Raw genomic sequence first — 24,320 nt, 5'->3', positions numbered from 1 at the left:
CAAACCGATACTGGCTAATTACATTATTTGATTCGATTATGTTCTTTACAACGACGGCACTAATGCTTATCTCATTTTATCAGAGCTGAATTTAATGTCATTAGAATGAGTCACGAGTAAAGTAAACGGAAAAACAATTAACAAAAAAACAAATAGAATTATGACTATCTGTGATTATCTTACACCTGATTTAATGCACACATGTAACACAAATCAAAAACTCTATTGACTCGGTAAATGTAGAGGAGCACTCAGGCCTTCAGTATGAACATGAGTCTTGATAGTCATCTGAGCGAAGCGCCTCCACGCCGGCCTTCCATTGATTTCTTTTGAGCCAAAGTTTTGAAGGAAGTCACAAAAAGCTTTGAAAACAAATCTCAGTGCTCCTCTGTGCTGCTTGATTGGGTTAACATTTACAATACAAATGATCATTTTCTCTTCTCACACCTTTTAAGATCGAGTTGTGATCGAATCAATGTGTAACCACATCCAGTAATGGCAGTCTAACCTGATAAAACGTTGTTTTTTTTTACTCTACATTACACACGCCCTTTAAAACTAGACCGTGAAGATCCAAAGCCTCTCGTGTGTGACTGCTGGTAGAATATTTGTCGTGACCGACTTCCTACTTTGAGCTATTTTCAATTGTGACAACATCTGTAATATTTGCAGTGCAGTGACCAATCACAGCCAACAGATGGCAGCACTGCTGTAATTATCTCCGAGTCCTTAAAAGATTAAAGATTAAAGTCTGGTCTCATCAGTAAAGTGATTCACATTTTAACCCCCAACATTGAGTTAAGAACAAGACGACTCCGTCAGGCAAAGTATCCCCACATGAAAACTGCCACAGTCATCATGATGAGCGCATTAGCATCCACCGCATACTTCCACACTGGGTCCTCGCTGATGTCGGGCATCACCTCGGACCCCTCAGGTGCTTCTTCCTCATCGTCCTGGGAGCCGCCGTCGCCCCGGCCACAGAAACGGCCAATCAGGCGACAGATACCAGACTTCTCTTCCTCCTCAGCCACTGAAACGGACAAATGGTTTGTAACCAGTTCGTGTTTGTTCTGTCTTTCTTTGTACGCGTGATTTGCTTTCTGTCTTACTTGCATTGCTCTCATCGTGCCTCTCCCTCTTCCTCTCCTTCGCCTCCCTCCTCGCTGCCCTCCCTCTTTCCTCTTGCTCCCAGTCCAAATCTTCCCTCTCCTCCTTGGAGTGACGAAGACTGAACACGAGGCGATGGAGCTGGAAGGAAAAACAAAAAGGTCAGTTTCTCTGGTGATAAAAACAGACTTGACTGATACTCCATATTTTGGGGGCAAAGCCAAAACCGATACCGATATTAGGGCTTAAACAAATTCTGATATTGGCCAATATTCTTTTTTTATATATATATTTTTTATATATATATATATAAAACCTACATTTTTTTGTAATGATCCTTCAAATGTTGTCTGACACTTGAGACAAACATGTAGGCAGGATATATCTGTGACAGGCTAATATTGTGGGATTAATTCGGCCGGTCTCCCCGGTTGTATTGAATGGAAGCTCTGCAGATCAGTGGTTCCTAAATGTTTTGTTATGTACCTTTAATAACTATGGTCTGTTACCACTTACATGTTGATCCTCTATGGGCTCGGTGCACAGGCTGACTAGCAGCACCAGCGCTGACGTACAGAAGAAGAGGATGATGGCGAAGTGCAGGTAGTGGATCCCACACACCAGGAAAGGGCAGTACGATGGGAAAATACAGCTGCCGGTACCGAACCAGAACTCGGGCAACATGCGACACAGACCCATCATCAGACCTCCTACCAGTCCCCAGAAGGCCCCCTGGAAGTGAAGGGAGAAGAAATAATCCGGTGTCGTGTATCCTCTGTTTCATCAGTGTGATTTTAAAACATCCATGTTGGCGGAGGCGGTCTCACCGTTTCATTGACTCTCTTCACAAACACAGCCAGGAGGAAGACGGAGGCGATGGGCGGAGCCAGGTAGCTTGAGATGGACTGGATGTAGTCAAACAGCTGACCGCTCTGGGCCGCCTGGACCACCGGGATCCAGCAGATACTGACGGCTACGATAAACAGAACCCAGACTCTGCAGAGCAGAAGAAAAATTACATCATTTCAATTATTAACCCTTTTTTTATTTTATTTTTTTAAATGCAAAGTGTAGAATTGGTCAAAACTGTGCTAGCTTTTGACAGAAAATCCTAAATATAAATATTTGTTTTAAAGTTGTTGTATTAAGCACATTAAAATCAGCACTTGTACACATAGACATTTTGTCTGATTATCTTAATAGCATTTTATTAGCTATACTTAATCTATAAAGCCAGTTTAAATGGTATTATGAAAAGTAGTTATATACCAAGGTACATAGAAGGGTCAGAAGGGTCGGCCCACTGCAAAACATGTAATACTCCAACCAGTCCACTAGAGGACAGTGTGATGGTGACGGTAATTCCTTGCCTCGGAAATTTAGAGGCACGAGGTCATTTTAACAACTATATAAAACCTTAAATGCCAGAAAGGAGGCAGATTAAAGGTGGTTGAATGAAAAAAAAAACACCGGACTTTCTTTAAAGAAATATTTTCCTAACTCTGACCCAAGTAGTTTTGGTGGCCAACCCCAATCAAATAGCTTGTAAGTCTGTTTTGTTTTTTTTCTCCAAAAAACTGTTTTTTTACCGAGGCGAGATAAAACCGTGACACTGACGTGCTGTCCTCTCATGCAATGGTAGGTGTAATACACACAGCAGGTTGTAAGGAAAGCGACATACGGATTTCTTTCCTCTCGTATGTAAACACAACACTGTAAAAGAAAGAACGCTTGGACGTTTTGTTAATATTTGTTCTCCATGACCTCGTCTGTTTACCTGCCAACGATGATGAGCTCGCCCTCGCTGGCCTGCGGTCTGATGCGGGTCCAGATGTCCATGGTGAACAGAGTGCTGCTGCTGTTAAAGATGGAGGCCAAAGAGGACATGAGGGCAGCCAGCATCACGGCGAGCATCAGACCTCGCAAACCTGGACAGAGACACGGCAGCGAGAAGCAGGTGGAAGAGGAGGAGGTTGAGAAGGATGAGACAAGAAAGGTGAAACTTCTCCTCCTTTTTTTTTTTTTTTAAGATGTAACCAACTCACCGTTGGGCATGATGGACACCACCAGTTTAGGATAAGCGATGTTGGAGCAGCCCACCTCTGTTCCACACACCTCCTTACAGTGCTCAGGGACCACACAGCCAACCTCATCTACAGGTGGATGGAAACACACACACACACACACACACACACACACACACACACACACACACACACACACACACACACACACACACACACACACACACACACTGTAAAGACACAGATTCCCATTGTGTATCTACAGTATATGAAGACATCCTGTATATATTCTGCTTTCCTGGAACCTGACTCTTCATTCACAATAATCTATGAAAAGCTGCAACAAATAACAGATACATAACACAAGATCTGCTTAATAAACTTTTAGTTGTGGGTACAAAGCCGAGCGAGCCTCAGCGGCGTGATAACTGACGGTTTCTGTCATTTTCAGATATTTCTTTTGTTTTTGTCAGGTTTGTTTTGAAGGCGTTCGAGCAGACGAGTGTGAAGCCGCAGACCTGGGTAGAGCACCCTGCTGACCATGCCGGGGAACACCATGAGGAACATGGGCAGCAGCTTCAGGTAGCCACACATGATGCAGCCGGCCTTCACGTGGGTGAGACTGCGAGCTGCGAGGCACCGCTGGACAATCACCTGGAGAGCGAAAACAAGTAGAGAGGACGGCGAGACATTCAGGCAGGCTTCGATTGACTTTCTTAAGAAGCACCCGGAGGTTCCAGCATGTTTGTAATGAATGAGGAGCCCTTGATGTGGGGTTTACGTAGCCTGCATCAGTGGAAGTTTAACTCACTGTGAACACGTAACTGCAGGATCTGATGAGGCTGTTATGGGGATAAATGATGGCATTCGGCTGCCGTCAGTCTCCTGACATATTGGTGTCCTTTCCGAACGTTGTGCATTCATGTCATGAAACTTTACGCAGAAACACACATTTTTAACATATAGCCTGTTTTCCTTGTTTTGTAGTTCCTAAGTTTTCTTCTTGCTCCTTAAGATCAGGCAGAGTTGCACCAGTTCACCAGGTTTACCTCAGCTGGATTTAAGAGATGTATTGTAGTTAGTGAAGTTACTAGCAGTGGATCAAGCAATCAGCGATATCGCCTTAAAAAGGCAGAAAATAGAAACAGAGAAGTTAAGAAAAAGGGTAAGTTTGAAGGCTCCGAGTGTTCACATTTTGAGCTTATTATTAATCACTTAGAAAAACCCAACGAGTGCAGGAAGACCGTGTCAACAAATGAAATATGCTTTATTGTTGTTTAATCATCTGGTTTGAATAATGAGTCTTTAATTAAATACATTTAAATTTGAAGGCTGTTTCCAAGTAACCGCCATCAGACGTTGCGCAGCTACACCGCTAAACTTGGTTACCCTTTTTAGCAGGTGTATTCAGACACTGCATTACTGATGTCGTATAACAAATTCACTGATAGAGCATCAACATATATAAGAAATAAACAAAGGCAAAACATGTGTAAATTAGCTGTAACCAGTTAATACTATCTCTAACCAACCCATTAAAGTGTGCCGTCACTGCACTTTGCTGTTTACATGCTGTCATTGTTTGTTTCTGCACATTTTCATGGTAAAATCATGTTAATAATGTGAGGACTGATTTTAAAAGTCACTCATATTTCGGTCTTCGTTGCATTTGGACCAGACGTGTTGCTGTGTTTGTCTTCGTAAGGCAGTACAGCCTGCTGATCATCTTCCTGTGTCACATTAATCTCCTCCCCTGTCCTTGATTTAACCCAGTTCTAATAAATCAAACCATTTCGTCTGCTAAGTTTCCGTTCACCTGGTCCGTGCACCAGTACCAGCCTCCCACGATCGCAATCCCAAACACCACCCCAGGCCAGGGCAGGTCTCCTGTGGTCGGGTCCCTCAGCAGGTTGAAAGCGTCCTGTCTGGGGGTGTAGCATTGGGGGGAGATGTTGTAGCGCTCGGGGTCCATGGAGGAGATATTACGCGGCATGGCAGAGCTGTATTTGGCGAGCAGAGCGCTGTAGCCTCCTACTTTAGCAAATGCTGGACGTGGGGAGGAAAAAGAGTGAGTCCTTCGTCATTTAAAGGGGTCAGTGCAGACAAATCACTGATGTTTTCTACCATCCGCAGTCTGATGCGTTTCAAGTTACCCCTGAATTCCCAGAATGGGAAACAGGGCTCTTTTATGTGTGTTGTATCGTTACTGTCCTCAGCTCAGTAGATCAGACCTCTACTCATATGCTGAGTCAGCACTAACTGCTCAGTGCAAATTCCCTCCTGGACTTTGTCTGTAATATACATCAAGAATTACACCTTTCTTTTTTTCAACAAAGTTGCCGTGGCGATGGTTCTTGTGTCGGCACATCTGCAATGTCAGCACACTGAGTGACATTAATGGTTACACACCCTGGTTAACCTTTTCCCTGTTGTGAGACGGGCTGAACACTAGGAAACGGGAGTCATGTGTTGTGCAAAACATCAAAAATAATGAAATACGTTTGTACTCACAGAAGCCGGTGAGGACGAAGGCTCCAGCGATGATGACGAAGGTCTGCACTGTGTCAGTGTACATGAGAGCAGCCAGGCCACCTGGGAATACACACCTTCAAATACATCCACGAACAGGTCCTATTCTAAGAATTAAAGGGGTCGTCCAGCGACGTGGCATTTTATTTCCATGAAGTTGAGGCAGGGTTTTCTGCTACCAGCAGTGGAAGAAGTATTCAGATCCTTTACTGCAGTAAAAGTACTAAAACCACACTGAAAAACTACAGTACAAGTAAAATTCCTGCATTCAGAACATCACTTAAGTAAAAGTATTTAAGTATTATTCGCAAATTGTACTTAAATTAGTAAAAATAAAAGTTCACACTGCAGTAAATGCTGTCAGTGTTTTAGATGTTTTTGGGTTTCTGTTGATTTAATTTACATTTTAGTGCTGTAGTTGTTGAAGGTTGTGCTTGTTTTAACAACTTTATATATCCACGGTTAGTTTAATCTGCAGTAATGCATCATATTCCATAATGGTTCAGGTTTTTGCATAAATGTATTTAGTTACATTCCACTTCTGTCTGCTACTGATTTGTATTTTCCACATCCTTGCCGGGACGACCTTATGACATCACTACGACGTCATCAGGGTTGTTTTAGTGCCGCAGAAGATGAAATAAAACTGTTTTACAGGCGGAAGAAATTCGCTTTACTCGTCAGCTCCTCCACATTACTCCACGTGGGTAAAATTAGTGGAATGCCTCTTTTAAAAAAAATCTTTAAAGGTAACTTTATGGATCAGGTTTGATTCATAAACACACACTCATTCACATACACACCTGTAACAGTGTACAAAGCTGTTATTAAGAGGAGGGCGATGACGGCCACGTAGATGTTCCACCCTAACGCCTGCTGGATGAACACAGCTCCTGAAAACATGTCCACCTGCCCAGAGACGCAGAGAGAGCATGAAGACGGTGTGTGTGTGTGTGCAGTTCGTTGTGACTGCGCGCTCAGACGGGCCGACTCACCGAGATCTTGGTGAAGATGTACAGGAACAGGGAGATAACGGAGAGGTAGAGGCTGATTCTGGTCCCACCAAACCTCTTCTTCAGGTACTGCGGCATTGTGATCACCTGAAACAGCCCGTGATCTCGTCACGTCAGCGAGTGACACACTTTGGGACGCCAACAGTGGACTGAAATGATCTCACAGGTTGAGCTTCTTACCCCGGCTGTGAGGTAGACGGGCACAAACAGCCAGCCCAGCAGCAGCACGATGAACAGAGCCTGACATAGTATGTAATCGGCACACGGTAACAGTCAGTGAATGTTTCTTGGTCATTTACCGTATCAGTTAGGTCTTTATCAACTCCGGTGCGGAGCTAAATGAGATGTAACTAAACGATGGGACTTACATTCCACTCGAACCCTCCGACAGCGATGCCGCTAGCTGCCCCGGTGCCGGCCAAGCCCACAAAGTGACCGCTGCCAATGTTGCTGGCAAACAGAGACGCTCCAACCTGCAACATGATTTACAAGAGTGCAGTGACACCGAGACCAACAGGAAGACACAAAACAGAGAAATTAAAGAAGCATATCGATCCCAAAACCTTTTACGGGACCCTCGGCATTCAGGGTGAAGACACGAGATTTTGCTGCTTATCAAGATCTGAAAGACAAAACTTTGACTCTACATCCCTCCTTCCATCACAGGAAGAAGGGAACCTTGAAGGATTGGCTTTATATGAAAACAATAGCCAGGTATAAGCAGAGCAGTGTAGTGTACGCAGATCAATGAAGCGAGGAACGCTCAGAGTTGTACATCGCTTTGCAGGCGCACGGCACAACACAGAAGAGCCAACTCCTCGGGACAGGACTCAGCGGTCCATCTTCATCTGAAGGGACATTCATTACAGGACAGGAATGTCAAACTGGAAAGACCACCACTGAACGGAGAAGGTGGTCTGAGATACCACTTATCAGCCACTTCCAATCCACGCCTGAAATCCCTGCCGAGGAAGATTAACAAGCATTTCCACCGTGACCCTAACGACTCGCATGATGGCCGGCTGAGCCAACGCACCCAAACCCATTCACTCTGTGACTATTGTAATCTAATCAATCCACAGGAAGGCCGGGTGGGTCACACGGGACCTAAATGACTCATCATGACACCCAAAGTGCTGAAGACTCCCCAAAAAGTTCAAACCTGAAACTCTCCAGTCTGTTAGAACTGAAGAAGCTTTTGGATGAAAGGTGAAACGTCTTCAGGAAACTTAAGTCCAGTTGCCTTTGGATAAAACTTCTGCTGCAAGATTTCACTACTTGTTAGGATCTGAAAGAAGCCTGTCGGGTACATGATTGTGACACAACGCTCTCGTCTCTGTGTCTTTTCTACGTCTCCAGTTTTCAAAAATTCCTCCAACATATCGTTGGTGTTGCTCTACAGCAGCCGTTCCACTCATCCAACACGGATGGATGTATACCGTACGTTTATGGGCCTACTTATACGATAAACTCACCGGCCACCAGGTCATGGTGCGTCCTGCCAGGAAATATCCCCCAACTGTCCCGCTCTTGGTCCGAAACATGGACTGAAACAGAGAAATTGTGTTATTCTCAAACACAAGAAGACATTTTCCTACATGTAGTAATGTACATCATTTCCTCATAATTAGACATCCTCTCAGGTGCACTTACCCAAATGCCAACACCGATAACCGTGAGGAAATACCCAACGATGATGACGATGTCTGCCAAGCTGTTGATGGTCACCTTGTCTGATGAGTTATTCTCCATTCTCACAGTTTGGCCTGAAAACGCTGTTTAACCAGAAACTTCATTTAATTATCTCCCTATACGAGGTAGCCTGTCTTTCGCTTATCTGCTGCTTCGCTTCAAATAAAGCAGCAGCTGAGGAAGAGTCGGGGTGGTCGGTCCAAGTGAGAACTTTGGCCCGCTGTGACAACAGGCAGCCTCAGCAGTTTATTTATTAGAGTAATTATTAACACCAAACCATGAAAAACAGCCCTTCAGTCATGGAGCTCCACTGGAGTTTCAGTATTTTTCGTGCACAAATGTTGACTTTTATCTACCATCTTCCTCTTCAATGCCCAAACAGCTTCTGTCTGCGGCCCCGAAGTAGAACAGTTTACTGGTAAAGGAGTCCGGTGGATAGTTTTCATTATTGTAGAAATATTAAAGAGGAAAAGTTTCACTGAATAACTGTTAAAAAAAACAAAAACAAAAACAAAAAACATGATTAATACCCATCACACACAATTTAGGGTTCTGTGATGAGTGATTAATGATAAGTCAACATCAAAGGTTCTTGCTGTTTGAGGTGGAAAAAAAAAACAAGTCCAAAAATATAAGCAAATAGTCCTTTATTCATTTGATAGCACGGCTTTCATCAAAGTATCAATTTGCCTTTCAGTTCAAATGTCATTAGGTACAAATGAGGGCAGCTTTGCTTCTTGGAATGGGCGCACAGCATGTACATCGGTGTGGACGTGTGCAAAGAGCTCGTGTTGAGGCCATTTACGCCTCAGCATAGAAAACATGCATGCGTACACATTCACTTTTCACGTGTCATACAAGCTGTAAGCACACCAAGGAGGAAAAAAAATCCGTTCATTTTGACATTTCCACATGAAAATTCGTGGAAAATAAAAACGGACAGTGTGGCGTTCTGACGTTTTCTAGAAACACAAACTAAAGCTCACAACGACAAAAAGAAATCTCTCTCTATTGACTAGTACTTAAATGAAATTACCGAATAAGTGTATTTGCTACTTATCCGCCGAATGCGTTTTGGTCAGCCACACAGTTTCATGTCATTATTATCAGGAATCACAGGCCCCGCTTTAACTGCACCTCCATACAAACTCCCAAATCCAGGATTTTATACCACAATGACCTTTGACCCACCCAAAGAAGAGGAGGAGCTGATGTATCTGCAAATGGCACTGGCAGAGTGAAAGGCAAGAGGGAGGAAGAGTGATGTCATATTGATACACCATAAATGAATCACGTAAAGTTGACTGAATTGAACAACGTGCCCTCTACGACAATTCATCGTAATAACAACAAAAAAAATCATTCTCATTTCTACGATTCTGCCGCATTTTCATTTGGGAAATCAGCTACATCAAAACAAGTGTTATTACTTCCTCCATCCTCTAATGGATCTACATCACGTGACGCAGAGCAGCAGACACCAGCAGCAAAGCTAACCCACTTACACTGAAACTAAATCATGAGGGAATCATGTCAAGTCTAAGCAAAACAACAACAAAAAAATGGCGATACTCATTTCATCCCCAATCGTGCAGCCCAACGACGTATGTAGTGTGAAGACCAGCAAAGGCCACATAGATTGACGTTTAATGACAGTAATGTCAATTACTTTAATGTTGAATGTCACCGAGAAGTTTCTAGAAATAACTTGCTGCCTGTGGTGTTAAACATCTGCTTTGAGCTGGGAAATCTGGGGAAATTCCACTTTTCTGTTCTTTAGGGAGACAAGAGTCATCGTAGCATTCAGAGAGACGGGAGGGGAGGAAGTGGAAAGCAGTGAAAAGCAAGAGTTCAGAGGCAATCCTGACCAAGTCCTTAGGGGAGGTACGGCCAGCCTGAAATACAATCGGCCTGTTTGACAAGTTAGAGCTGAACGTGCTCGCGTATATCTCTGGGCAAACTTGCGGTGCCGTCCTACAGGACGTCCCGGCACTGCAGTCGAATGACCATTTCAAAACAACAACAAAAACCTTTCAAAATACATTTCAATAAATTATGTGCAATGTCACTGTGTGCAGATCATCCGTCGCCTCCATGCCAAAGTACATTCACAGTCCTATGGCTGAAGCTCCACACGACAGCTGACTCAAGTAAAGACAACTGCTGACCTGGCTTGAAGGTTGAGGAGAGATGTTGGATAGAGGGACAGTCTAGACACAAGGATACTGAAGGTCGTACTCCCAGGCGGCCGAGCAACACCTTCACACACTTATTGCTTGTCATTGTAATTGTACAGTGAAAATCCAACTAAAACCACAAAGTGGCGAGTCCGGTTACCACACACGCCGTCATGTGTGTGAAAATTGAACATCATCATTTGCCGTTCTGTGCCTAAAATCAAGAGTCCCGATAATCGTGGCGAGAGCCGTGCTTCCATTCATTACTCTTTTTAATCTTAATCAATTCCTCAGACTCCTAGATGTTGTGTTATCTTTTTATTTCCATCTCCAATCCTACGTGGCTATTTGTAACTGCACCTCCTCTACTTCCCACTTCACCAGTGGAGATCCTCAACTCTCCGCCCTTTACTATTCTCTATTTACAACGTTACCTCCTCCGGGTAAAATCCACAGAAGCGTCAAATCAAGTTTCCATTCTTCTGCAGACGACTCCCGGATCTATTTCTTATTTGACTGCAACAACACGACAATTAACAAAATATCTAACTACCTTACAGATGTGAGATGGTTTTCTTATAGCTTACTAAAACTCTTTAGTTAAACTCGCACAAATCAGAAATTATTATCATCGGTCCAGACCAACTTTGTCTCTCCGTCGTCCCGCGTTAAAACCCAGTGCAGGTACCGAGGTGTTCACCTGTGACGAGACGATTCATTTTGACCACCGGGTCGAGTCTGCTCTTCAGTCTACACTCCTGAACCTCAGAAATATTTCAAAACGGACTTGTGTTCTGCCTTCACCAATACAACATATCCAAACCTCAGCAGGCTGCTGCAAGACGATGCTCGTTAAAGTATCCACATAATGCTAATGTTAGCTTCCCTTGCTCGTGACTTGGATAAGATCTTTTGAAACTTGTTTTTCAAAGGTGCTGAATAAATAAAAGTTATTAGTATTAACTGATGGTTCAAAGAAAAACTGTCTACCAGCGAGTAGACTTGTGAAAAATGTGTTTGGTATGATGTGTTTCCTCTCAGGTTCAGTGTATTGGTGTAGCCCTTAGTTGCAGAGTTAAAGGGCAGAAACAGGCCCGCATCAGACCAAAAAACAAGGTTCAGGTGGATGAGTGGGTTGTAGCGTGGACAGAGCTGTGCCAGTATCCTTGTGTCTAAACAAGACGCTGCCAAAAAAAAAAAAAAAAAATTCACAGCATTAAAGTGATTTCCAAAACAGCTTTTAAAAAATATTACACGAAAAAAAAAAAAAAAAAAAATCTTAAAATAACCTTAGACTTCAAAAAGTTCCTTTTGTCTCAAAAGGGTTCTGCTGTTCGGACGCATAACGGATTCGTTTACATTCAGGTGCATGTTGCCTGACTTTGAACCAGTTTCTCTCTGCTCGTTTGACTGTGGATGAAGATTCATGTTCGTGGGGTCCGGGGCGCCGTAGGCCTGTTTGGTGGCTGCGCTCGGATTGTATAAAACTGTACTTTTTCTTGAGACGACGAGTTCAAGGAGGAGCTAATTTAGCCTGGAGCTCATCTAAGTCACATGAACGGCTGCCTCAGCTTCAGTCATACAGATCCCTGTCAGCCTAGTCAGAGGGCTTCTTGCAGTTTTCTTTGGCTAGTCTCAGTCTGGACAGGATGTGTTTCTTAGGGAATTTTAGTGTGGTACACCCGAACTGGCTCACCCCCCCGGTGTCTCCAGGGAGCTTTTCCCGTCTCTGGACCCAGCTGCGCCAGCCGGGTTTCCAACAGTACACGCTGTCGTAGAACCGCGAGCCATTTTCTCCACCCAACACATAAATCCTCCTTTTCCACCTGGCTACACCCCCTGCTGCAATCCGTCGGGGAAGTCCGGGAAAAACAACGGGGCTCGGGGCGCGGTCGCTTCCTCCACCTGCACCCCCCCGCTGCTCTGCACTGACCATCACCCCTCCCCCAGTCACCTCCCGCTCCACCGCCGAACCTCTGCCCTCTCTAAAAAACAGCACACGACCAGTAGCGTCTAACGTCTCCAGATTGGTGTAGTTTCCATCCAGGAACTTGGTGGTATCCCTCATGTATCCCCCAATGGCGCAGACTCCCCCCCGCACTGCTACTCCTCCAGCAAGGCAGGTGGCACCAGAGTCCAGCGCCACACGTGTCCAGCAGTCTGTCAGGGTGTGATAAATAAGCACGCCCGAGTGAACCACAGCCCGGTTCTGTTCAAGCGTCGTTCCCCCCAGAAGGTAAAGTCGTCCACGTAGTGCTGCACAGGCGAAGGCGCGCAGGGGGAGCGGCAGCCGAGGTCCCGGCCCCCACTGTAGTGTAGTCAGCTCCAGGGTCTCACTGGAGTCCAGCAGAGCTGAGCGGTTACTGCCCCCCAAGGCATAGAGCGACTCTCCGCAGCCCAGCAGACCCAGCATGGCCCGGGGCTGGACCATCGAAGGCCGCTCTATCCAGCGGTCCAAAACGGCATCGTACTCGTGCACGGCTGCAGACACGGAGCCCGTCCGCAGGATCCCCCCAGCTACAAACAGCCTGTCGCCCACAGCCGTGCAGCCTGGACTGACAAGTGAACCGAGTGCTGCCAACTTCTCCCACTTCCCTGTCCGAGGGTCGAAGCAGTCCACCGTGTAGTCTCTTGCAGCTAGATTCTCATCTTCCCGAGGCGTCAGGTCCACACAGACAATCTTTTTCTCAAACATCCCCTCCCGGGGTCTCAGAGGCCCCCCGAGGCCTTCTCCAGCCGCAGCGGGCCCCAACTCCTGGCACAGCCTTCGGCTCTCTTCCTGGGACAGCAGCCCCGGGCGCAGGTGGTGAAGCAGCGCCGGCATGTGGGCGTAGCGATCCAGAGGCTGGTGCTCTGCCCAGCGGCGTGCCGCGTCGTAGACCTCCGCCTCCGAGTCCACCCCGAGGCGGTCGGAGCTCAGCAGGCTGCCTAAGGTGCCGTGGTCCAGCAGGAGGAAGTCTTTCTGCCGGGCCACCCGAGGAAAGTGTTGGGCTACCAGCCGCAGGGAGGCGCGCAGCAGAAGCTGGTCGTGGTGAGAGCGAGCCAAAGAGTACATCCCCAGGCAGTTATCAACCGAGAGGTGCTCAAATAGAAACCTGAAGGGGGGAGAAAGATGACATCGGAAGAGACAGGCGAGAAAGAAGGAGGAGGACAAGACGAGAAATATATATATATATATGAGAGAACGAGAGGGTTTCAAATCCAAAGGTGGTTTGTGAGCTGAAACTTCTTATCTGCGTAAAAACAGCTGTCTGAACTGTAAAGTGTCACTACTGAGGTTGAAACCTTCACCTGGAACAGAGATCTTGGAGGGGCATGACCTGAAGCCGGTTGGCGGCCACAAACAGATCCTCAGCCGTGTCCAGAGAGAGCCCCGCCTCGCCGGTGTACACAAACTGGATGACCGTCTCCATGACAGACGGCGTCACTTCCTCCAGTCGGATCTCGGTGAGGCGGGACTCCACGAGAGGGCTGGTGAACATCGCCCGGAAGTACGGACTCACCGCCGCTAAAAGGACTCTGATGGAGCAGAAGGTTGGAGGGAAGCAACAGAAGAACACGGAAGATAAGTCCATTCTTCTCACACGCAAAAAGACAAAGCTGCATTTCACGCTGCTTAAACCATCTGCAAACATCTCTCTGCTGGAACCACATCAGCTTTATCAGAAGGAACTTCTTAATTATAGTTGGTGGTGAAATTATTATTAAATTGATCTGTCGTATTTGTTGCTGGTGGGGACTTTTCCTGATGCAGACAAGTCGTTCAGATGTTTTCCGAGCAACTGCTGTCCTGGTGATTTGGCAATATTTTAGCAATGGACCAGATTCGCGCGCAACTTTGTACCAATGACTAAAATCGTGTCGGTCTAGGACGGGTCTCCAACCCTTTTTTCCTCTGAAAGCGCCGTGATCTACCCGGTGGATCGTGGTTTCCTGGTTGGAGACCGCTGCGCTAACAGGAGCATGGATTAAGAGGTTTAAAAGAATATGCTGGGAAAGAAACACTCAGATCTCTACGTTGTATTATGTTATGTGACAGATTAAAGCTGCATGATAAACAGGCAGAGTTTCTGTTTGTCTTTGAAGCGGTTACTTTATGAAAGTTACGTTTTTCTGTTTCAGATTATTGAAAATTTTATGTTTTTAGGTTAAAGGCAAGACAACAGTAAATTCTTGATCAATAAAGAAAAAAAAACATCCATAAATAGCTGACGTGCTCTTCTCAGTATTTCTGTTTGTGTAAAGCTTTTATGAATTTTTTAATCTTCGTATTCTTCATCGACTTCAGTGTGAGCTCTGAAGTGAGTATGAGGTGGCATCATACCTGTGACACATGAACTTCTTTCCCTCAACAAGCAGAGTGACATCACAGAGCTGCTGAGCATCCAGGAGCTGCTTCAGTCCTAAAACACACAGGAGAAAGAAGGTGGGAGGGATGAAGGGGAGGGGAAGGGGTCGAAGGAGAGATGAATAAGAATGACCCAGTTCACCCTCATTAACACGCACAGCTTGATCCCATCGCAAGTAGATAGCTGCAAGTCGGCAGTTCGCGCCCAACATTATGGTGCGTATCAGGTCACCACTTGTGAATGGATCTTTCCTGCTCTATAAGCAAATGAACTCACATCAGGTGAATAAACAAGCAAACAAAGATGTACAGGAAGAGTAGCAGACGAGTCAAAGCAAAGGGCTTTGAACACATTGAGATATCTTGACTCACTCACACCTCATTGCAACGCAATTCAGTGTCAATTTAAATTTCAGTGAGTTTGTAATTCACAACACCAGATCACGTTGGTTATATTAATATTTATTCTATTAGATATTATTTCTATTCAGTTGACTGGGTGGTCCTTCAATGTGCTCTGGGATGCACCCGTGTTCAAGAGCGAGGCCACACGCGTCCTGCGCCACCTCTGAACGCAGATTGGATCTCATTGCATCCTGTATTTGTTCAACCCCGTAACTCTGAGCCGTCCACTTGAGATCGAGTCCCCAGAACGCATGCGGACGTCGGGAGCCCCGGGACGTCGGGAGCCCCGGGACGATGAAAGCAGCGCCCGGGTCGCCTCTGCCATCTCACCATGTGTAATGTAGTCCCCCAGCGGGGTGGTGCTGTCATCGGGGAAGTCCTCCTCTTCAGAGTCACTGTCTGACAGAGGCTCCCCTCCTCCCCCGTCCCCGTCCTGCCACGGCTGGGGACGCCAGGTGACTGTGCCCCCCCGCACAGCATTCATCTTGAACACACACACACACACACACACACACACACACACACACACACACACACACACACACACACACACACACACACACACACACAAGTGAGCAAACACAGAGCAGGTTTTACACAGGAAGCTTTCAGCACGTGAGGCCCAGTGTTTATGAACAGATCCTTATTCGAGGTACACGAGCCAGATAACATTTATCTTTAAAAATACAGCTCGTTCAACCAGAGAGGAGGACGTCAGACCTTCACGTGGATCCAGTTCACTCAGGAGTGTTTTTTATGTTCCCACAATGATGAACGGGCCGGCTGTAACACACGACAAAGAAGACTGTCCCGGCAGTGGAGGTGCGGTGTTGAATCGGTCGCTTTCATTTACCTTCGCTCGTCTTCTCGTTTCCACCGTGAAAGCTGGTCGGGACTCTTCGACAGGAACTGGTGAGGCCGCTCGGAGCGGGCCGACTGTGGTCCGAGGACCCCCCGGTTTATTATCAGGAACTTCGGTGCATTTGGCGGTGCCGGTCCTCCGGGCTCAGCGGACGGGCTCGTCCCCGGCCTGCGGTGAAGACGCCTTTTACACGCTGCTCATCACGGCCCGAAACTAGCTTACAAAGGAACCGATTCTCCTCCCGTCCCGTTACTCCATGACACACCGGCGATCACACGCGCGTCCGGGGCTCGGTGCTGAAGCAGTGAAGAATACGGGGTGAGGGTGGAGGGGTGTGAGGGGGAGGTGACGGGGGAGGTGACGGGGGGTTTGAGAGCCTAACGGGCTGGAAATGAAGACCGAGTTGAGGTCCGGTCGGCCGCATTTGTTGTGTCTGAACCGGATTACCGCAACGCTGAACTTCCGCTCATCTGACTGGTTGACCTTTGACTCGTGACGAGAGGGGGAGGGAGGGGGGGGTGGAGTCGCGTTCAGTTACCTGAAGGAAAAATAAAATATTTCCCAATTTCTTTTTTTTACCTTCACTTCGTTGAACAATTCCTTGTTTAAAATAAAGTCTGAAAAGCGCATTTATGATGCTTTGTTTTGGTTTAAACGCAGTTAATACTAATGTCCGCATTCGTGTTGCGTTCAGGGCAGATACGGTCGTTTTTACAGCGAGAAATATAATTCCCTGGTTTCACGAGTTCCCGAAAAAGATAATTATAAAGTTAAATGTAATTAGTATAAGAAAAAAATTAGGGATTTAGTAAATTGCAAGATGTAAACACGGTTTCACGTGCACCATATGCACTGCTGTGCACAAAGCGCAAACTCACCGGGAGCCTCTGCGGAGCAGGGTAGAGATTACTCCTACGTACCCTGAATGCATCTTCCTCAAGCTCGGCAAAACATGGCGACCTGCGTCGGCATGGTCGCTGGAGTCGGAAGCATTACATTGACCGCGTTAAAGCCGGCAGCCAGGCAGTGTTTACGGCAGAGGACAAACGTGTTCCTCCCGCAGCGCTTTTCGCACGGAGCCCGAAGTAGTTTGTACGAGCACGTCCGTGAAGGCTACAGCGACAAGCCGGAGCTGGACATGAGAGCTGTGTGTGAGGAGACCGACAAAGTCACAGCTGAGGTGGAGAACAGGAAGGGCGACCTGCGAGGGGACGATGTCAGCAAGATTGTAAGTGTTTTGTATCTGGTAGTTCTTGTTTGTGACATTAAAACCATGCAAGGGTGTTGTGTTGTGTTCAAAAGGCCTGTTAGTTGAGGAATGACCTCTGTTTGGTGTCTAATATAACAAGTTACCAAAGTGTCCTCCCTAATCAGAGAACAGCCTTCAGATGGAGAATCTATATAAATATATACATATGGTTGATTACTAACACTAAATGTCTCCCACTGCTCTGAACAGTCTCGTTTCACGTTGCATCTTACACACGTAAGATGCACACTGGCCCATGATTGGCTCCAGACTGGTTGTGATGTCACAAAATCCTTCTGGTGCATAAGTGTGAAACCAAGATTTAACGTGAACTGTGTGGTACTTTATAACGAGATGTTTTTACATGCATTAGATAGACTGAATGCAGATATTTGTAATTCAGTTCTTATTCATGTAAAAGAACATTTCAGATGTTCAACAATGTCATTTTTCCATGAACAAATGACATCACTTTTGCCAAATTTACTAATAATCAACAATTCAGATGCAGATATCCACAATGTGAAGCTGCTCAGTGATGTATGACTCATTTTAACTCATGTTTCAGAATCTACAAATTGATTCTGACCACTCATAAATCCAGTCAGAGACATCTTAAATTGAAGATATCTTTAACTTTTGTTCTGCCTCGTCAAAATTAAATTTAAAAAAAATCTTTAATTAGAGTTGAAATTTGGCTGAAATTATGTTTTATTTGAAAAGCAAACTCAGTTTAGAATGAGATACACAAAAAAATAATTAAGAAATCAGGAATGAGTTAAATACCTTTCACAGCATTATATGCACAACATCTAATCATAGAAGTAGAGGAAAAGAAGAAAATAATGAGTATTTAGTATCAGACCGAGTTCACTGACATTTACATTTGGCTCAGTGGCTCACAATATACTTTGAAGATGCTTAAGAGAAATAAGGAGAACACTGAAAGTTAGGAGTCTAAATTTACTTTACTTTTTCAATTTCAAATGGACTGTACTGTGTGTGTGTGTGTGTGTGAGTCTCTCTGTCTCTGTCTCTCTGTCTCTGTGTCTACATTGTAGGTATGTGTGTGGCAGGAGCTCCAGGCTGTAAGGACAGAAATGTCTGAGCTGGAGGAGGAGAAGAGACACATCAGTGACACAGTCAAAGCACTAGTGGTGAGTACAGGTTATTACAGCACTGGTCACCTTCGTTATAGCTGCAAAGTACTTAAAACTCAACCCAGAAGTAACACATCCATCCAAAATCCTCATTTTGACTCAAAGTTGTCTGAATCCTTTTCTCTAAATTGACTCTTTGTGTATAGTCACTAGTTGTAAGAGTATAAAGCTGCGTGCGTACGTGTGACATGAATGATATTTTCCTCACAGAGCAAGAAGGACAAGAAGGCCCTCGCCAATGTGAGTTCAACCTCAGAGCCTCATCTCTTTTATTACTTTGTTAGTGAATCAATCAGAGCTACAGTTCTTTCTCCCTTTGCTCTGTAATACATCACACTCAGCTCCCTGAGTACAGCCAGGCTCTGCAGAAAGGTCGAGAGATCCGTAACAGGCTGAACTTCCTCCACGCCAAAGAGAGCGAGCTGGACGAGGAACACTACGGCCGGGCGCTCCGACTGCCCAACACCACACACCCCGATGTGGTGAGGATGAGTCGCTCACTCACACTTTGTCCCGAGCGTCTTGGGAGAGATTCGTCGTGAAGCTGAAATCTGTAAGCTTGTCCCTCCTTTTACAGCCTGTTGGAGATGAGAGCCAGGCGAGGGTGGTGGAGCTCGTCGGACAGAAACCAGGTGACTGATGGGATCGGATGTTTGGATAAAAAGAATTACCATTAAATAAAGGCTAATATGAAAATATTTCTCTGCTGTAGAGTTTGACTTCAAGCCCAGAGGTCATGTAAAGCTGGGGGAGGAGTTGGGTCTCATCAGGCAGAGGTGAGGACGACTCTGTTATTGTTATTGTGCACTGTTCTTCTGAAAGTTAACGTGATGGAAAAAAAACTGAAAGAGAGAGGATGTTTCTCTGAATATTTAGTCTGCTGGTTAAGACCTTACAAAATGCAGTATTTAATTTTGTCTGGATATGGTGATATGATGAACTTTAATATTTTGTCTAACATACAGGCCACCCACATTGACATGAATGTGCACGTTTTTATTTCTTCTGTCCTGTGCTGCAGGCATCTAGCTCATGTCTCCGGCCACAGGTCTTACTATTTGAGGGGAGCAGGGGCCCGACTTCAAACCGCACTACAGAACTTCGCCCTCGACACACTGCAGCGACGGGTACACATAAATTTAGAAAGATTAGTGATGATCTCTGGATAAGTAAGGTCTATTACTATTTTTAAAGTTCCCATATTGTTTAAATCCAGATTTCCATTTCTTGTTTTATTATAAAGCCGGTCTAAGTGTTGTATAAATATTGAGACAGTGCTAACAGGGAAAAGCACACAGCCAAGTATTCAGCAATTGTGCTGTTTGGACTTCTGTATGTTTGTGATGTCACAAATGTAATGTTCACCCTCCAACCTTTTATGTAAAACAAACAAAAAAAAAACACTGAGCAGTCTTTCCTTTGTGGAGCTAGTAAGCTACAAAACCGAAGAAAACCTGTGATTGGCCTGGATGTGTGTCACTCAGAAAAGAGTCAGCCAATCAGAAGAGAGGGTCATTGATATCAGTGGGCCTTAAAGACAGACACAAAACAGCCTGTTCTTGGTAGAGCTCCAGAGACAAGCTTTAAGGAGGAGATGTAAAACTATATCGAGACGGTTTTTGGTTCTTAAAATCACAAAAATATATATATTTTTTTTTATAGATATCAAGATTGGATATAAATCACCAGAGAAATGTGATATATGAGACCTTTAACATGTAGAAGAGCCAAACCTGAGTTTTCCTTTTGACTCCTGCAGGGCTTTATTCCCATGGTCGTGCCTGACATCCTGAAGGGGGCAGTGTTTGTGAGTAATCGACCTCTGTGCTACAATAATGCCCATCAATGAAACATCCAATGTTAAATGTCTTCATACACTAACAACATACTATTTAGATATTGTAGTTCGGACAGTAGTTCGTAGTTACTAGTATTCATTTAAAGTGGTGTAACTGGATGCAGCCACACAACTTTCTTACCTCCCTCTCTGCTTCGTCCGCCTCCAGGAGGGTTGTGGCATGCAGCCCAACGCCCATCGCTCGCAGGTCTACTCGTTGGATGCAGCCCGTTTCCCAGACCTCAACCTGGCTGGGACCGGAGAGGTCGGGGTGGCAGGTGAAACTCAATTCTCCACAACATCATATTAAACATGTTTCTATTTCCATAGAGCATTAAACGACAGTTACAGCTGATCATCATGACATTATGAGTCTATATTTGTTTTGGAACTGGATTATTTATTTATTTGGCTGCAGCTTTGGTTAGTGAAGTAACTGACAAGTAGTGATGGGCAATAGATAAGTCTGTGTTTAACCCTGCCATCCACCCTCTGCTTAAGTGACACTTGTGCATTAACTAGCTGATGTATTTTGCTGTCAGTCAACATGTCAATTGCCCTGTTTCTTACCAGAAAAATAAGCTGTCATGATTGGCTGTAATGCCTCTTAATGTGTTGTTATGGTTGTTGACACAATAATGTTTGTCCTACCTTTAAATCTGGGGAACATCTGTTTGTGTTGCTCCTCCTCAGGCTACTTCATGGATCATGCGGTAAACTGGAAGGACCTGCCCGTCAGGTGAGAAGAGGACGCTCCCTCACTACGAGTACTACAGCAGGTAGAGCGTTACGCTGGCGTTATTACAACTGACACGAGGTGACGTCTCTCACTGCAGGACGGTGTGCAGCAGCAACTGCTACAGAGCAGAGACAGACACCGGCCGAGAGACATGGGGACTCTACAGAGTTCATCACTTCAATAAGGTCCAAATGACACACACACACACACACACACACACACACACACACACACACACACACACACACACACACACACACACACACACACACACACACACACACACACACACACACACACAAACTCAGTTTTTTTTTGCCATGAACACAGTGTGCAGGACATTCAGCTCTGTTTGTCAAGCAGATCTTGTGTTATGTATCTGTTTTGTAATGTGTGTAGGTGGAGATGTTTGGAGTGACAGCAGATGAGACAGGAGAAGAAAGCTCTCAACTGTTGAAGGACTTTCTCTCTTTGCAAAAAGAGATTTTTTCTGCACTGGAACTACACTACAGGTCAGTACACACACACAATCACACAATCTCATTATCCGTTCTTCGAGGGCCGGGCATTATGTCAAATGAATTTGTTCAGTATGAAAGTGAAATGCCTAAAAAACAACTTCTATGAGATGAAAATGGTTCAGTTGCAAAGCTATGTACTGCATTGGCCCACATACAGGACGACCTTGAGGCAGTCGTCATGATTTTATTTCTTCCGTAGGAGGAGGAGGAGGACGACAAATTACTTAAGTCCTCATAATGCAATACTCTCAGCAGAAGTCTGTTTTACAGGAAAAAAATCAGCTGTTTTCAGCACATTAGTTTATTTGATCAACTCGTCCTCGAATATAAGATAACCTCCGCTTTTTCAAACCTAATGTAGTCAAAGATTGTTGTGTCAGACAGGATATTGGAGATTCTTCTCACCCGACATAAAGGCGAAATGCAACCTGTTCATTAGTAGTGTTTTTCTCTTGGCAATAAACACCCTCTGTGGTTAATACAACAAATAATCCACAGTAACACCAACAGAAATGCTGTTAATTTGTTCTTGTTGCACAAGTTGGCCCTTGTATTTTTCTTTACAATGTTTACAAAAAAATACGATCTGGCTTGTCGTGATTTTCCTTCATTCAATCTTGCTTTGGTTGCTGGGGAAAGCATATAGTTTCAGTAACTCTATTTCTAAAGCCTGGTTTGTCTTAAATTAAATTATGTGTAGAGAAAATCTGATTTCAAATCTTGAATGGCCTGTAAAACTGGAGAAAACTGGGATTTAATTGTCAGGCCCAGCCCTGCTTTCAGTTTTACCTAACATTCAGTGATGTCTTGCCTGTGAGATCAATCCTTCATTGTGTGTGTTTTCCTTCAGAGTGCTGGACATGCCAACTCAGGAACTGGGTCCTCCAGCACACAGGAAGTATGACATTGAAGCGTGGATGCCTGGGAGGAGCAGCTATGGAGAGGTCGGGCCCTTTACATGACTATCACCATCCTACCTACTTACTTAGTCACCGCTTCTGAATTTAGATGCGCTGCAAGTAATTCAAATGAAACTCTGCTGAGTGACACACAAACATGCCTTCAGTCTGCAGATTCACTCCCCTTATCCTGCTGTGAACATTAGGAGGGGATATAATGGGCTAAATACAGTGAATAAAGATTGTGAGGAGTTCTTCTTTGTATACATCAGATTTCCAGTGGGTCCAACTGTACCGACTACCAGAGCAGACGCCTCAACATCCTGTATGAGAGAGAGGACGGCAGCCTGCAGTACACCCACACGGTAAGACAGCAGACGAGGCAGCACTGCTGCACGTCCCTGCTGCTTCACATTACAGCACTAAACCACCAATATAATGTATCTTTATTTATTTTTTTGGATTCGTGGTAGGTGAACGCCACAGCGTGCGCCATCCCCCGAACCATTATCGCTATTCTGGAGACTCACCAGACCAAAGTAAGACAACAACAGACTCCACTTATAAAGGGCTTCCTGACAATTACAAAAAAAACAAGAATTAATGGAAAAAAAAACCTAGAAAATGACACGTCTTGAATGTTTGAATCTTATGAGTGTGCCAGAACTCTTGTCCAATGTGACCTGCAAACGGTTCTCTGTACTGGGAGGTAGTAAAGCCACGGACGTGCAGGTAGTTTTTTTAGACTCTCATCCCACCAGTAATAATATTAAGTAGTGTAAAAACATGTCTGCAACCAAAACACAGACCTACATTTTCTTCTCTAAAAGCAGAGACATTTATTCCTCTTTTTTTGTCTCTTCCAACTAAACATGAATATTCTGGTATACACTGTGTTTGTGGTGTTGAAGTGGCTCCCCCTAGTGATTGTTGTCTCTAAAATATTTTTCCCTGATGCATGACATTAGAATAGCTGAAAAAAATAATAGAAAGTTAACACTGCAATTTGCAGCATATTACAAAACAGTTTCACTTAAGGCGTTTTAAAACCTACTTGATATCATAGTGTTGCTCCCAATAATAAGTTTTGTTGCCACTCTTTCTTTCTTTCCATCCACTCAGGAGGGAACAGTGCGTGTTCCCCGAGTCCTGCAGCCTTACCTCGGTCTGGAGGTGATCGAGAAGCCAACTTACACTCCCCTGAAATACATCGGACCCAACCAGCACAGTCGGCCCCCGCGGCCCGCTCCTAAGACCAGATGACACGGACACCGCCGCCATCGTGAAGTGGACAACTGTTCGAATTAAACACAACTTGAAAATAAGTAGTTAACAGATGGACGTGGATCTGCTGTATGTCCATTTCCAAGCTGTTCCTTCAAATTACATTAAACCGTCTTCACTGCTTCAGTGTTGTGAAGCACAATCTAGCAGTTTACCACCACTGTAAATATATTTACGTCTTCGTCTGTCAAATGCCATCAAATCGTGAAAGTAAGGCTGAGTCTCTGTTGTCGTGACCCCCAATAAGGAAAAAGAACAAAAACAAATAAAGTAAGTATGTTGTTTTGCTTGTGTATTGCTTACCGTTTGTGTTTATCTTAGGCCTATAGTACGATTATAGACATTATAGCACACATGTACTCAGACATACTAAATGCGGCCTTGATGGCAGCTTGCAGAGGTGACATGCATTTACATCTGCGCCAGACTATCAATACATGATGTACAAAAGTAATAAACCGGCAGCTACAG

At 45.0% G+C, this 24,320-nt stretch overlaps 3 protein-coding genes across 3 annotated transcripts; 1 reads left to right on the top strand and 2 right to left on the bottom strand.

Annotated features, from left to right (window-relative positions):
• Window positions 1-90: 90 nt before the first annotated feature.
• On the bottom strand, window positions 91-8,181 carry slc5a2 (solute carrier family 5 member 2). Its single transcript, XM_069696575.1, has 14 exons — window positions 8,152-8,181; window positions 7,045-7,149; window positions 6,857-6,916; window positions 6,659-6,763; window positions 6,467-6,572; window positions 5,646-5,726; window positions 4,951-5,180; window positions 3,653-3,788; window positions 3,156-3,263; window positions 2,888-3,038; window positions 1,938-2,106; window positions 1,627-1,842; window positions 1,113-1,251; window positions 91-1,033 (listed from the first exon to the last, which is right to left on the bottom strand). The coding sequence occupies exons 1-14, from the start codon at window positions 8,164-8,166 to the stop codon at window positions 819-821; spliced, it is 1,836 nt and encodes a 611-aa protein (XP_069552676.1). The 5' UTR covers window positions 8,167-8,181; the 3' UTR covers window positions 91-818.
• An 819-nt stretch (window positions 8,182-9,000) lies between these two features.
• LOC138618310 (kelch-like protein 12) lies at window positions 9,001-16,711 on the bottom strand. The gene is made up of 5 exons (XM_069694021.1): window positions 16,152-16,711; window positions 15,629-15,782; window positions 14,870-14,948; window positions 13,837-14,064; window positions 9,001-13,640 (listed from the first exon to the last, which is right to left on the bottom strand). The coding sequence occupies exons 2-5, from the start codon at window positions 15,780-15,782 to the stop codon at window positions 12,143-12,145; spliced, it is 1,959 nt and encodes a 652-aa protein (XP_069550122.1). The 5' UTR covers window positions 16,152-16,711; the 3' UTR covers window positions 9,001-12,142.
• A 36-nt stretch (window positions 16,712-16,747) lies between these two features.
• Window positions 16,748-24,156, top strand: sars2 (seryl-tRNA synthetase 2, mitochondrial). Its single transcript, XM_069694144.1, has 16 exons — window positions 16,748-17,388; window positions 18,471-18,566; window positions 18,780-18,809; window positions 18,911-19,051; window positions 19,147-19,201; window positions 19,282-19,345; window positions 19,591-19,696; window positions 20,329-20,376; window positions 20,576-20,684; window positions 21,100-21,145; window positions 21,243-21,330; window positions 21,545-21,657; window positions 22,517-22,610; window positions 22,838-22,930; window positions 23,039-23,104; window positions 23,688-24,156. The coding sequence occupies exons 1-16, from the start codon at window positions 17,086-17,088 to the stop codon at window positions 23,826-23,828; spliced, it is 1,593 nt and encodes a 530-aa protein (XP_069550245.1). The 5' UTR covers window positions 16,748-17,085; the 3' UTR covers window positions 23,829-24,156.
• Window positions 24,157-24,320: the final 164 nt, after the last annotated feature.

Source organism: Brachyistius frenatus, unplaced genomic scaffold (assembly GCF_029030835.1).
Source record: "Brachyistius frenatus isolate BFR_SWC_R1_liver_20210118 unplaced genomic scaffold, ASM2903083v1 Contig_1, whole genome shotgun sequence".
NCBI lineage: Eukaryota > Metazoa > Chordata > Actinopteri > Embiotocidae > Brachyistius > Brachyistius frenatus.
Note: the sequence above shows the minus strand (reverse complement) of the source record. Positions and strands in the feature narration are given on the sequence as shown.